This window comes from Rousettus aegyptiacus, unplaced genomic scaffold, assembly GCF_014176215.1.
Source record: "Rousettus aegyptiacus isolate mRouAeg1 unplaced genomic scaffold, mRouAeg1.p scaffold_m13_p_18, whole genome shotgun sequence".
Classification (NCBI taxonomy): Eukaryota; Metazoa; Chordata; class Mammalia; order Chiroptera; family Pteropodidae; genus Rousettus; species Rousettus aegyptiacus.
The window spans coordinates 725,694-740,129 of NW_023416293.1; the positions used below are offsets into that span (position 1 = coordinate 725,694).

General features: G+C 40.4%; 1 protein-coding gene across 11 annotated transcripts in view; it reads left to right on the forward strand.

The window, feature by feature from the left end:
• The window catches only part of SDCCAG8 (SHH signaling and ciliogenesis regulator SDCCAG8), a 198,378-nt gene that overhangs the window by 85,289 nt on the left and 98,653 nt on the right, over positions 1-14,436 (forward strand). For all 11 annotated transcript variants that reach the window (XM_016151238.2, XM_016151241.2, XM_036235347.1 and 8 more), the window contains one exon: positions 599-741. In XM_016151238.2, the coding sequence (XP_016006724.2) occupies positions 599-741 (143 nt within the window). The remainder of the gene's footprint in view (positions 1-598; positions 742-14,436) is intronic.

Genomic DNA, 14,436 nt, shown 5'->3' on the forward strand with positions numbered 1-14,436 from the left:
TTTTAGCTCGGAAATCTTATATACTCTAAATACTTGAAGGTTCTCACGCTATATTTTTTTCCTAATTATTTTTTCCAAATAATATAAAGCATCATCATGATACCTTCATTTACACCTCACATTTTTCAAAAAGATGTCTTAAATTATGTTATGCTTTAATTTGGTTTTCAAAATATCCAAATAAATATATCTTTCAAAAAAGAGTCACATATTTGACCATATTTGATGTAAATCACTGCACATCTGATCGAATGTCACAAACAAAAATGTTACATTTTAAAAGTAGTGACATTTTCAGTTAATATTATTTTTTAAAAGGACTGAGCCTTAGAATGAAAGTGCAGATTATCCATTTTGACTCTCTCATTTAATCATTTCATTTTTTAAAATTAGACTTCATCTTACGATCCAAGAAAACCTCACTAATGTGCATTTTTGGCTTTGTTAATTCCCTTTGTCATAAAATGGAAGCCAGCCTAAATTTTCTAATAATTTTTTTATCCCATTAAAATTCATGGCAAAAACAAAAATGAGATAATTTTGAATTCAAGTTCGTGTATTTTATATGGATGCTTTTTCCCTCTTCTCCCTACCTAAGGAAGTAGAAAAATTGACATTAGAACTGAGTGAAAGCAAGAAGCTCTTGGAACAGGAGCAGCAGAAGGCAGCCCGGGCCAGAGAGGAGTGCCTGAGACTGACAGAACTGCTGGGCGAATCCGAGCACCAACTGCACCTCACCAGGTACTCCCTAATCCCATTACGCACCGTAGCCCCGATTTCATCCCACTGATTTTTGCCACAGGCTTCCAAACAGTTGTTAGAGTTGGTCTTAGTCATTCAATTCACACACAGCTTTCAGGCATATTCAGAGAAGTGGAGATGTAGTAAGCAAAACACCCAGACATGTGAATGATAAGTGTGGCAGGAAATTACTGATATATTACAAAACCTTTCATCTACAGAGCTCAAATATTTAGGTGATTCTCTATCAATATAAGCAAAATGACATATTTCTTTTACCACCACCGCTACCTCTCTTGTTAATTATGTGTCTAATAAAAAATGTTGAACTGAAGGATCTAAATAATATATTTAGGAAAATAATCAGCTACTGTCGGTGGTTAAAGAGCCAGAGGGAAAGAGGAATGCAAATTGAAATGGAACCAATGCAAAATAAGGAACCTGAGTCCTGAGGAGGTATAAAATTTAGTGGGGAAATTGATTGGCACATTTCATGTTTAAATCGTTATTACGACCATGCTTACACATCACCGTAGTTTCAAATCACGTTGTTTCTGTCATGAGATATTGTGATATACTCATCACTGTCATAAAACTTTAGTAAAGATATAACTCAGCCCTAAATTACAATACGATATTTTAGGTACCAAACATTGTTTAGTTGGCTGTGTTGAAAACATATACACATACACAGAGAAAAATTCAAACTGAGGTGGTAGATATTTCATATTACCATGTAAGTGGTTTCTTCTCAATTTCAGTTTTAGTATAATTTTTCAATTTTCAGGCCAAGCCTTTAGGTTTGTTCAATTGTTTTAGAGTTTTTCAATTTTTAGAGACAACTTTGTTTAAATACTCGTGTAAATTTATATTTGGTTTGGTTCATAAATTAAAAAAAAAACACTCATCTTCTAATCATAGTAATATGTTGAATTTAAACTATGAAAAGGGATTGATCCCTTTTACATTAAATATGACAATGTAATTCTGAGCACGGTATGATAACAGATGGAGAAAAGCACCACTCGAACAGCCTGCATTTGGAGAAAAAAAAAATGTTCTAGAGGTTGGTGAACCTCCCGAAGTTTTGGGTTAGTGTTAAGATGCCTCTGGTTCTGTTAAAATCAAACTCCGTCAAAAATGTTTTGTTATAATAATATTCCAAATGGTTTGCCAACTTTCCTTTTGAACAATGAAAGAAAGAAGAAAAGAGAGAGAGAGAGAGAGGGGGAGAAAGGAAAGAAAAAAAAATAAATCATTCATACATGTGTGATATCTGGGAAAATTTCGATAGATAAAATACTTTTATCAGAAGAAAATTGCTTAACACTGAAGCATAATAACCACTTGTGTGACACCCACTCGAAGCGTCGTCACCGTGGACGTGAGAGTGGAATGATGACGCAGTTCCCATGCTCGTTTAATCTTGGAAGTTTCGGGATTTAGCCTCATCATGATAGTGCATCGTTTCTCTTCTCTGTCAGACTTCTAGTGAGAACCAACCGTTGGTGTGCTAAGCACTTAAACCACAGAGATCGGACAGATTTTAAAACCTCAGCGTGGCTGAGCTTCAGTAAATAAATATTAACGCTGGTTTTGCCCGCCTTTGCCATTCTGTCATATTCCGAGAGTTAATTTCTCAAGTCATAGTCCGTGGAGAGTTTTCCTGTGCAGTATCAATTTGTACTGTGTGACAAGATCAATTTCTTGCAAAGAGAGCATATTAAGATGCAGCAACTGCTGAAAGTGGACGAGTGGTAACTAATTCCTTTGTTCTTAAGAAAAACGGTTTTGCTTGGTCCCGTGGAAGGCTTTTTTTATTGAGCTGTATTTATACCAAGTCTATCAAAATTTAACCCAGTTTTACAGAAAATAAAACTTAATTACCTGTTTTCTAAGTGCAGCACGCTTTTGTAAGCATTTTACACTTAGTCTGTTTGTATTTTATAAAATACACATTCATAAATTTAAAGATGACGATAAAAAAATACAAGGAACTGTGTATATCTCTCTTTTGCACTGAAATTGTGACTTGGTTGTGGGGCTAAATATTTCTGATATATTTTGGGGGGTATATTTAGAGTTTGCTTCCCCTCACCCTTCTTTGTGGATTCAGTATACCCTAGTATGTGGGCCAAGAAATGTTATTTTCTTTCTTTTTTAGTGTATTCCATTTGAAAGAAATAAATCCCACACAGGTAGCTCTTCATTTAGTCTCCACTTAAACATTTCGAATAGCATATTCTAAACAAAAGTTCAAAATCAAATATGAAAATTTTCAAATATGAAAATCATGTTATAAAGTAATGATGACATAAGGATCCAAATTTTCCAGGGCAAAGAAAACTTCAGTAGAAATCTGTAAATCAATCTGGAAAAAAAAAAAAGTATCATTTTGGGGATATTTTCCCTTATTGTATAATTAGACTTAAAAATGGAAATTAGAAATTCAATATTTATTGAAGGACCCAACTGGTAAGTCTAACGTTCACTTATTCACCAAATTTTTATTGAGCATCTACTATCTTCTAAGTACATTGCCTGGCCCTTGGTGTAGGGAAAAAATCAGACTCGGATCCTACCCTTAGGCTGCTCATACTCTGCTCAGGAGACAGATCTATGTTTGCAATTATAATAGAGTGTGATACTACTGCGTGACAGGAGTAAAGATGACCTCAGGAGCGCGTAGGAAGGAGAATCGGCTCACTCTGCATCGGAGGAGGGGGTCGCAGTCGGGGAAAGCTTTCTGGAGGAGGGGTCTGGCATTACCTTGACGAATGGGTTCATAAAAGGAGTTCTCCAAGTGGGAAAAGGTGGGGCGAGAACCCCAGCTAGAGAGAACAGAATATGCAGAGACAGAAGATGAAAGAGAAGAGCACGACTCTACGATGAGGTGAGGTGTCCGGCAAGAGAGAAGCCTGGAAAGGGGGTCAGGGGCCCGAGGAAGGACCTGCAGCTGGGGCGATTCTAAGAGTAACGGGTTACTCGTGATGTGTGGTTTTAAGCCGTGCTGTCAACATGATCCACTTTTTGGGCTGGGGTCCTGACGCGGACAGCAGCATGGAGAGTGAACTTGGAGAGTAAATACAGGAGACAAGAAGAGGAGCTAGGGCCGAGGCGGCGGTGATCGCTCGCAGGCCAGATCTGATCCATCGTGTTTTTGTATAATCCATGAGCTAAGAATGTTTTTTTTATATATATTTTTAAATGGTTGGGGGGGAAAAAAAGAAAAATATTTTTGCGACACAGAAAAACGTTATATATCCATAAGTAGTTTTATTGGACACGGCCAACATTGTTCTTCATGTTATTATGTATGGCACTACCGTAGGAGAAATGAGTATGATACACAAAGCCTAAGATATTTCTTTTCCGGCCCTTTACAGAAAATATTAGCAACCAACCCCTCAGCGGGGAGGCTGTTTAACTCAAGTTAGAGGTCAAGAGAGTGTGAACTCTGATGGGTTCAAATGTGTATTTAAAGAAGGAAATGGAAAGGCACTGTGAAAATAGATTGGTTGAGGAAGAGATGATTGACAGTTAGAATATACGCACAGCGGTGGTACCAGGCTGTGACTGCGCCAGTAAAATGGAAGGAAAATAGCATCTTCAAGAGGCACTTGGGGTAGCGAATAAGAGAGGCCAGAACTTCCGTAGCCTGTGGTAACTGAATGAGCCATTGATCCCACCAGGGAACTGAAAAGCAGTAACAGAGGAAAGCAGCACTCTTTATTCTGGATCTCCGGTGATGTCCAGTGTGGGCGCACTGTGAGGAGAAAGGTCATGACTCGGGGTTTGGGGTGGTTTTACGTAGATACCCAGACGTACCCAGATGTAGCCAGAGCAGTGGGCGAGGCCCCTGGGGGAGGCCGCGTTTTTAAAGTCCTGTGGAAGAAAGAACCAGGGATGCAGGGTATGAGGAAAAACAAGAATGAGTCAAAGGATGCTTTAGCGAAACGATCAAAACCATGCCCTTCCTTAGTGGGGCCTCAGGCGTCCTAGGAGTGGAGAAGCCGCGTGGCGCTGTCTTCCCCCAGGCACTCACCATCTTTGCAACTTCTGACCAGCTACTTAGGCCGACTTCTCCTAAGAGCTATGAAGATAGTCTAACCTTCTTCCAGTCTCTCACGCCAGCCACTGCCAAGTGAATACTGATAAGCACGGCCTTGTCGGTCACCTGCTGTCCAGACCACTCCGCACTGAAGGTTCCCCAGAGGCTCCCGGCCTTCTGGGTTTATCTCATCGCCACCAGTGTGAGCCCCTCTCACGCGAGTTAAGCGGATGCCTTCCCCGCCCCCCCCCCGCCCCCACCCCCAGTGCACTTTGGGACTTTTCTCCCCTTTAACTGTTTTCTACACCTAGAATACCCCTTCAACCTTCTCTAGCCCTACTGTAATCTGACCTTCTTTTCCAGGTCTCCTTAAAATCCTGACTTTTCCACCATACCCTCCCCAGTGACCCCGGCCAGAAGGGACACGTCTCCCTCCGAGTCCTCCTGCCCACTTAGAGCTCAAGACACTTACTACCTGCTGAATGGACTCCTCAAAACAGGAAAAATCAAACTCTGACAAAAATGAATTTTTATGTAGAATCTGCTTTTCTTCTCTTCTAGAATGTCTTATTCTTCAAGTTGGGGGAGAGGTCTTATTAATATTATATTTCTCAGAGCACCTGGATCAGTCTTCACAAAGAGATGGAGCTCAATAAGTCATTATCTGAATGATCTCTATATTGCAAGTGTATGACTATTCATTCAAAGCCCAGTATTAAGATATATCATATATATATGGGGAGAGGGAGAGAAAGAATGGTAACATACGTGATCAGATCCAGAAGGGAGGTTCCACATAACGTATTACAGGGACAGAAGGACAGAGGATTTCTCACTGCCCTTGGTAGGATATGGATGTAGAAAAGTGGGAATGAAGGGAATTCCATGGGAAATTGCAGGGGGAAATGGCATTTGGGAGGTGCACATATGTACGTGTTAAATACATACAACCTATCATTTAAATATCTACAAGTATCTGTGTCCGAGGTTAAGAATAGATTCATCTTAAGGTCTGCCTGGTACCATGCTACATGCGGTAGCTCTTTAAAAAGCATAGAGGTCGTAGCTAAAGGCCGTAGCCATCATTTCCTGACCCTCTCTTGCATTTCAGGAACTGATCTGGGTTCTTTTCATTTGGTCCTCCTGATACCTCTATACGATGGACTATATTTTCCGTGTTTTACAGCTGATACAGCTAAGGCACAGAGAAGTAAAGTGATTCATCTAAGGTCACACAGCTGGTCTGTTATGGAAACAGACTTTGAATCACAGCAATTTGCCTGCAAAACCTATGCCGTTATCCATCAGGCTGTAATTCTGTGTGAATTAGAAGGGAAATGGATTAATGTGATTGTTCCCCAAAAAACAACGGAGAAAATCAGTAATATAAATTTATGATAGAAATAAATGTTAGCTGCTCCCTTATACACTGATATAAATACAGGACAATGAATTTCAGTCTTGGCTTGGGCTTTTCCTAAGAAACTGTCCTATGGCTCATCATTTGCCTTAGTCATTTACTTCACATATTATAATACAACTATCATCCTTAACTTCTTCATTCCCACAAGGAAAGAGAAACTTTTATTTAAAAAAAAAAAATGGAAATTCCTTTACGTGTTTGTTTTTGACACGTCCAAACATCTTTGAAGAGCTGCGAGATTTAAATCCCTCTGACTAGGCTATTATTTACATAAATGTGGGCCAGTTACTTAATAACGTGACATGAAAACAACCAATTCTGAATGTCTGTGCGATTCCTACTACTTACTGAGGCAAACGCTCTTCCCCATAACCTATTATACATTTATCAAAACACACTCTTTTGAACCCTGCATCTTTTTCTCAGATCTCATGTGAGGACAGTTATGACAGGATGCTTTGTGTTTAATTTTCAGAGAATTTAGAAATTGAATTGCACAAAGCGCAAGAGAGAGACCGACCTGCCATCAAACCCGTAGGCTCCGGCTTATGTCTTGAAATACGAACTTTTTATTTGCCCTTTTACATGGTACTTGCAGTGATACATACGTACTTCAAAGAATTTCTCAGAGCAGGAATCTACGTGAGGGCCACGAAATGGGTGACGTGCTCTGACCTACTTTTGTGAATCAAACCAGGAGACCCGACTGCTGACCTAGAGAGACAGCAACTTGAACTTGGCTTTTGTATCTTTTTGAAAGTGAGAAAGCTCATCAAAGAGGAGTCCCCAGGTTGTCCTCTCGTGATGGGTGGTTTACTTGGGAGAAGGCGATCGAGGCTTCTTTTCCAGAGCATTCCAGAGCATTTAGCTCCCACATAGTCACTGGTGTCAAAGCTTTCCTGACTTTAGTTGCTTGGCCTCTCAGGTTACAGGCATGAGTCAGGATTCTGATCGAAGTAATGGAAACCCAGGAAGGGGGGATCGCGAAATCCAGGTGCAGCGGGGCTCAGAGTTTCTCGGAGCAGGGACTCAAGGCAGCGCCAGTTTGCTGTCATTCTCTGTCATTTGCAGGGCTCGCCTTCTGTCTGAAGGTCGCCTCCGTCTTTCAGGTTCTTCACAGTGCGACGTCACACCCTTCAGTCTGGACTGAAGGTAAAGGAGATGCTCTTGATTTCAGACTGTGGGAAGGTGACTTCCCAGCTCCGCCTTTCCCTCCACTTTCAAAACCTTCAGTTCCGTTTTCAAAACGGGGTCACACGCACACACGTCCTTTTGGGATGTAGAAGCCCGGACGTAAGGGAGAGGAGACCGGGGTCCTGGGTATATTAAACCCCAGGTGTCTCCTCATCTGCTCCTACTGTCTTTTTAAAAATATAATCCCCGATTTCTCCTTTGAGCAAGGAGTGAAGAGGGGAGGGAAGAGGCCATCTCTGTTCTCCATTGTCAACACAGTGTAAGTCCACGGAGGTATGGCCACGTCGTCACAGGGTCACATGGTGGTTTTATTTCAAGAACCCTCAAAGTATAAAAAAAGAGAGATGTGAAAGGCGCATACATGACAGCCTCCCGCAGCCGCGCTGCGGTCAGCGTGCTCGGTGGTGGCCCCGTGCTCCGAACCTGCAGCGAGACGGGTGCAGAGCTGAGTGTGTTTGGAAACCTCTCTGTCAGCTTTAAAATGACACGGTATCCAAGTGCATGATCAGGGGGCTGTTTTAGATATCTTTTACATTTTTTAAGTAACTCATTTTCTAAATTTATTTTTCAATTCAGCAGCTGGGACAAAGGAAGTCGAGAGCAGAGGAGGCAGGGTTTGACCTGGGTCCATCGGACTCCAGAACCTGTGCTTGGAACTCATATTCACAAAGAAGCACAAAAATATATTTCAAAGCTAAATGGAAATACTTTTATGGGTGTAAAAGTCTCAGTCCGCGGGCCAGGATCAGGCCTCTTTCCTCTTGCCGTCCCAGCGCCACGCTGGGCATCAGGCTGAGCATGGCAGGTTCTCTGTAAACAGTGGAGAAACGTGCCTCACCTCTTTATTGTCAGGGAAAGTTAAGAAGGAACCACAGTCATCTTCAGGCGACAGCTAGCTTAGGTCAAAAGACCAAGCTTTCAATTCCTCTTCATTTGAAGAGGGAAATATAACATTGACATGTCTTCTTCCTATTCCACAGTGAACTTTATCTTTTTTTTTTTCCTCCTGAGTTTATTGAAGAATTTTTAGTCTAAAGTTTCCATTTAAAAGTTAAGCTCATTTTTTTCTTGTACTCCTTTCATGAATAAATTAAGCAGAGAACATGTCAAAAATAATTTTAAATGGATATATGTGCAACCAACATCTTCAAGTCTCAAAATAGATGGCCTTGGTACTGTTTTAAATTGTGTCCTCTTTTCCTTCCCTCACCCAGTATCAGAGAGAACAGGCTGTCAGAGAACCAGGAAAGAAACGGCGTTTCATTTTGCTCTGGTGGACGCCATGTTGCCTGAGCTGTCTCTGCTCCACCTGTGCGACAAGCTAAGGACTCTGGTGTCCATGTGGCCCCGGGTGGGAGGGGTCAGTCTCACAGGCTGATAGGGAAGTGTCTCTGCGGGTTCTGCCTAACGTTCCCTGGCTCACTCCTCTCAGTTCTGAGAAGCCCAGACATGTGAGCAGGGAAGATCTACGCTGGGGACGTACCCTCCTCCCCTGCCGCCCCGGCCCACAGCCTGGAGCATGGTAGGGCAGCAGCCAACTCGTTTTCTGAAGAAGCCCAGAGGAAACTGAGAAACTATTGCCCACACCTCTTGCTTGACTCAACAACAATGAGCATCAAGCTCAATGCAAATAGGAGGAAAAAAAAAAACAAGTAGAATTGTGGTCCTAGTGGCCCTAAGTAGGAATACTTTTTAAAAGAAAGCTCTGTTCGCCAATATTAATTTAAGGTAAAAGAAGTATGAAAAAATTCATTAACTTAGTGACATTTAATTTCCTCTTAAACACCTTTTCCTAATCAGATGTGTTAGTTAGACTAGTTATTAGGCATTACTCATGTGTTATTTGGTGTTTCTCTGATACCTGCAAGTAGGCTATACAGTGATTCACTGATTGATAAATCCTGGAATGAAAGGTGAGGGTTCTGAGAAAAGGAGAGGCTTGGGGAATACCCAGTCTCTTCAGGGCCATCTTGGACTATGTTCCCGAGGGAAAAGGGCCCAATTCCCATAAACACATTTGTGTTAAGCTCTGCTGTCAGACTGGCTGAGCAGACAGTCCAGTTCCCTGAAGTCAGGAACTCAGAGTGGGCACTGAGTGGGTCAGAACACATTTGCAAGCAGCCGGCAAAGCCAGTGTCCAGCCGAGGGGAAGACTGCTCCACCGCGGCTCTGCGTGACCTCTGCCCAGCTGGCATGGGCCATCTGTGGGAGGGCTGAGCATCTCCCTGACCAGCGATGGGGAGAGTGTCAAAGAGATTCTCCAGTGAGGGTACCAGTGTCCAGGTAACCCATCCCCTGGCACCTACGCCGTGTCTACCCCCAAGAAGTCTATTTCCGGCCAGGAGATTTATCAAGAGTGCACCCTGTGTTGAGAGAATACTTACGACAAATATAACTGTACCAACAAAAGAAGTATATAAAATAAGGAACAAGTCACTGTTGGGATATATGCGAAGCGTGGCCATGCGGGAGGCTGTTCGAGATGAGGCATTGAAAGTGGGCTTTAACGTGATTCGGGATTTGCTCATTTTCCAGTAGCCAGTCGGAAGTGTGGTCCACCAGGTCGGGCATCACTTGATCTTGACAGTAGTCCTAGTCCTATCACCTTGGGAAAAAGCTACTGTTCTTTATTTCCTACAGATCTTAACTGTGATTTTATGAGGCTATAGCTGAGAATGAAAATCACTGAAACTCATTCAGGTTTCTGTAAACCTGAGGCATCGCTCTTGTACTCAGGGACTCTAACACTGTTACTATGAAATCATGTAAAATAGTTAGCAGTTGCAATGCTCAGTCTAGAAAACTTTAGGGCAATCGAGGCAAGATCGGATTACTCAAGTCCTTTTTAACAAGTCTCTTTTAACAAAGAGAGTCCAGCAGATGACTTCCGTTTTCTAACTCGTAAGTGGCCCTCTTTGTCTTTGGAGGAAGCCCACTGCCATTTTCGATAGTAACCGTTTGTCAAACAAGGTCTCATGAATGGATCAGCTCTGCTTTGTTGTGCTGATGGCAGTTCTCTATTCTTAACCTATTTCTGCAAAAAAAAAAAAAAAAGAAAAGAAAAGGAAAAAAGAAAGAAAGAAAGAAAAGAAAGAAAACCTATTTATTCAGAATCATTAGCTACTGAATCAGTCAACAACGTCTGGGTTGAGGAAAGATGATAATTACATTAAGGAATAACGAAAGTCATCTACAATGGAAACAGACCCCGTGTCAGAGTCGTACAGGAACCCAAGTCCTGCACTCAGAGTGATTTGGACAAAGAAATTATCCGTTAAAAGTGGAAAGAGACACGAGACGACTCGTTTAACTAATGAACTTTTTAGATGCTGTTTCATATGTTTGCTTTTCATTAAATTCAGGAATGGTTGCGACTATGTTGTTGTGATTCAGTCAACATTTATGCCTATCTGTTTTTCATATACAAAGGCTGAGGGATGCCAGAAAATAAACTGTTAACGGAGAATTAACTTCTTTGGCATGCTTTCATACTTATCTTCCAAATTAAAGAAAATGAAATGGGCAGAAACACAGTGTAGATTACCTCCTTTTTGTCAAAAATGGTGGGAATTTGAAAATTAATAATAAAAAAGGGAACAGATGCAGCAACATGCCAGAGGGAGATTGATGTGGAGAGTAAAATCTGTGAGCAACAAAACTGAAGCAAACGGAATCAGTGGGAGGTGGTTGTACAATCAAAATCAGGATAAAAGAGAAATTACAAACAACCCTGCACTTGTCAAAGTAGTAGTAATGAAATCCTGACTCTGCCAGCAGTGAGAACCTGTGTTAGCACTTTGGGGTAAGGATGGTAGCCGGGTGCCAGGTAGGAGGGCAGTGCTAGGTTGCTGGGCAGCAGCCATCTTGTGTAGAACAGATGGCACCGAAAGCTGGCAGGGGAGGGGCTCCTTAGCAGAACTAATCAGACAGTAACAGATAGGGCAGCTGGGAAGACTGACCACAGAGAGGGAGTCTGCGGGAGAGCCGAGTGCCATGATGTTTGCAGTGGTGTGCCCATTGGTCTGCGATAAGACCTTGCAATGCCTTTCCCATCTTCGGAAGAACTGAAACTTTTGTTCAGAAAGAAATACGCAGTTGCTTCATGTCGTAGTTGAGGAGTGGGAGTAGGCTTCAGGCGAGAGATGGAGAAAGCGAGGACTGTCCATCTCGGGATTTGTCGTGTGAGGGTTCGGTCCCAGCTTCCACGCAACTTTGATTTTTGCCGTTTTGTGTGGCTCTGCCGTCCTAACGTGCACGGTGCGGCACATGGAATGATCACTTTATATATTTTATGCATCGAAGAATTTGCAGTACCAAGGCTACAGTTAAACTTAGAAAAGGCTTTTTGATGTGATTCTACCACATATGTCTTAAACAAATAAAAACCAAAAAACCTCCATGAGATACATGCGTTCATGCTTAATAATTTCTCATAACCTGCTCAAGCCGGGTTTGATTCAGGGCCCCTTGCTCACCCTCCTTTTTTCTCCCTGTGTAACTGTGGATTGAACATCAAAGTGTTAAACGTAATTCAGAGCCCAGAACCCGAAAACAAGAATTAAGTCATTCTGAAAAAAGAAAAAAGAAAACACGGACCCGTTAAATTTAATAACTTATTAAGCAGTCATTTTTTTCTTTAAATATAGAATTGGGAGATTCATGCTAAAACTATTACTTTAACAAAGAAATCCAGATCTCCTACATCTGTTTTTGAACTAGTATATTTCTTTTTTTTGCAGGAGGTTTGTAGCTTGGCTCAATTTATTCATTTTGGAGGGGGAGGGGGGGAACATTCCTAGGATTTGAAATAGGTGGTATAACATAGCCATATGCTATTTATGCAGCAGTTTCTGCAATAAATCTAATTTGGTGCTGTCAAAAAATTAGACTTATTTGATATAGCGGCACATTATTAAATGATTGTGGCAGATTTAAGGTTGTCATTTAGTCTCTTGCTACTCTTTACAGAATCTCACAAATCCTCCCCCCCACCCCTTGATCAACTCTGTGAAATGTCTCAGTTCTTTGTCCTGCAGTCCTGCAAATATTTCCACATCTGAAAGAAGGTCTTGCCGTAAGGTAATTGAGGAAGGGGGTGGAAGGATGGATATCCTCTCGTTAAAAGACTTCTTGAATTATACAGGCAGAAAAATCAAGAAGCCAGAGAAAAATAATAGTGTTTTCATCATTTTTTTAATGGTTAGAAAAGCAGAACTGTGAGTCTCGTTCCGCATGTGGATAAATTAAGGTCAGTTCTTTACTAAGGAGCTTCAATATTTTACCTTCCATCCTACACCCATATGCCGTTTCAGGAAGGGTGATATTAACGCGAGCGACACCCACCCTGTCTTCGCCTCGCAGCGCCCTTAGGCATGGCGTCTCTGTGCAACCTGGCAACTGCTTCAGTGCGTCTGTATTTTTTTCTGTAAAATTTGTGTTTCAGGTGTTGGTATCAAATTACCTAAAACTTTTCCCTAGTTCTTCTCTCTAAAAGATAAAATAAGCCTATTACATGTAAGGCAGATAAATATAAACAGTATTCTCTGAATTCCTTAAATTAGTCCCTTTGTATATGTAATCATAATATTATTTCCTTATTCTTTTTCTTACGTATTTATGGAGGGGAAAAATGTGTGTGTGTGTGTGTGTGTGTGTGTGTGTGTGTACACGCACAGTCTTGCATCTGTGTGTGACTGTAAGTGATGTTAAACTGGGTGTTTTTCATTTGTTCATGTTCTTATCATACAAATTTTCCAAAGCAAGCCTACTAGAGTGTTTTTTGAAACGCTGTTTGCTAGGAATGAAGAGTTCCTTTACGGTGACTTAAGCAGCCTCTGAATTTGCTAATACTTCCTTCTTTTATATAGCAAATCAGACCATGGAAGTGATCAAATTCCTAGTATTCTTCCCATGCTATTCAGAAGCAGAGATCCAGGTAACTAAACTACCATCAAGCACAGATTACACTCAAGGGAAAAAACACCCAGGAAAGTATTCACAAATTTGCCGGGTAAATTACATACTATTTCTGAAATTTTGTCCACATAAAGAAAATTTATTTGGAAATTATGTTTATGAAGATGAAAGAGAAAGTACCTCTTAGAATTCATATTTTGTGTTCAAAATCTGTATATGAAATTACATTTTATATTATATAAGAACGATTTATAGGATATAGGGTATGTTGGAGATGAGTAATAAAATTGAAACTGAGTTAAAAAAGAACATCTCTGCACTTGGATTTCAAGCTTTCTTGCTTTTTTGTTTTTGCTTTTATATTTAACATCCCAGTAGTTTTCTTTAACACATCTGACAAACTGCTCTGCTAAAATATTTTTTATAAATTATAAATACTTAATCAAAATCTTAAGATTCAAATTGTAAATTACATGTGTTTAGATTGCTTTCATTAATAAAACCTGCTTTCAGATTTATGTCAATGAAAAAAGCTTGAATTTTTATCTTATTAAAAGGAATTTAGAAAAATTTACAGACTTGATTAATTTCACTTAATAAAAGCATATGCAATAAGATTAAATCTTTGGATAATTCTTAAGAATATAAAAGCAGCGTTGTGAATATAGGTTCCCATTTGTCTTCACATTTGCTCTGGTTATAATTCTTACCATATATTTTCTCCTAAAAAGTGATCTCCCTTTTTCTTAGAAGAAATTTGAATTGAGTCATTAGTTTGCCTTTTTCCTAAAGAATATGATTGTCTAAAATACTGGTAAATAATTCCCCATGAAGTGATTTTATGTCCGATTTATGAAGGGAGGGTGAGCATTTGATAGCTGTAGATGACACAGAATAAATTCAATTGAGAGTATAATTTTCACTTAATTTCTAGGAGGTTTTTGGTTCTGTTTTTTTGTTTTTTGTTTTTGTTTTTTTTTTCCCCACAGAACTGGCCTTTTGGTAAAATTTATATTTCTTTAGATAGATTGTTTGTTTGTTTCCCAGCACATATTTGAATATTATTCAAGCAAAACTGCTTATTTTTTAAATGATGGGATTTAAACCACAC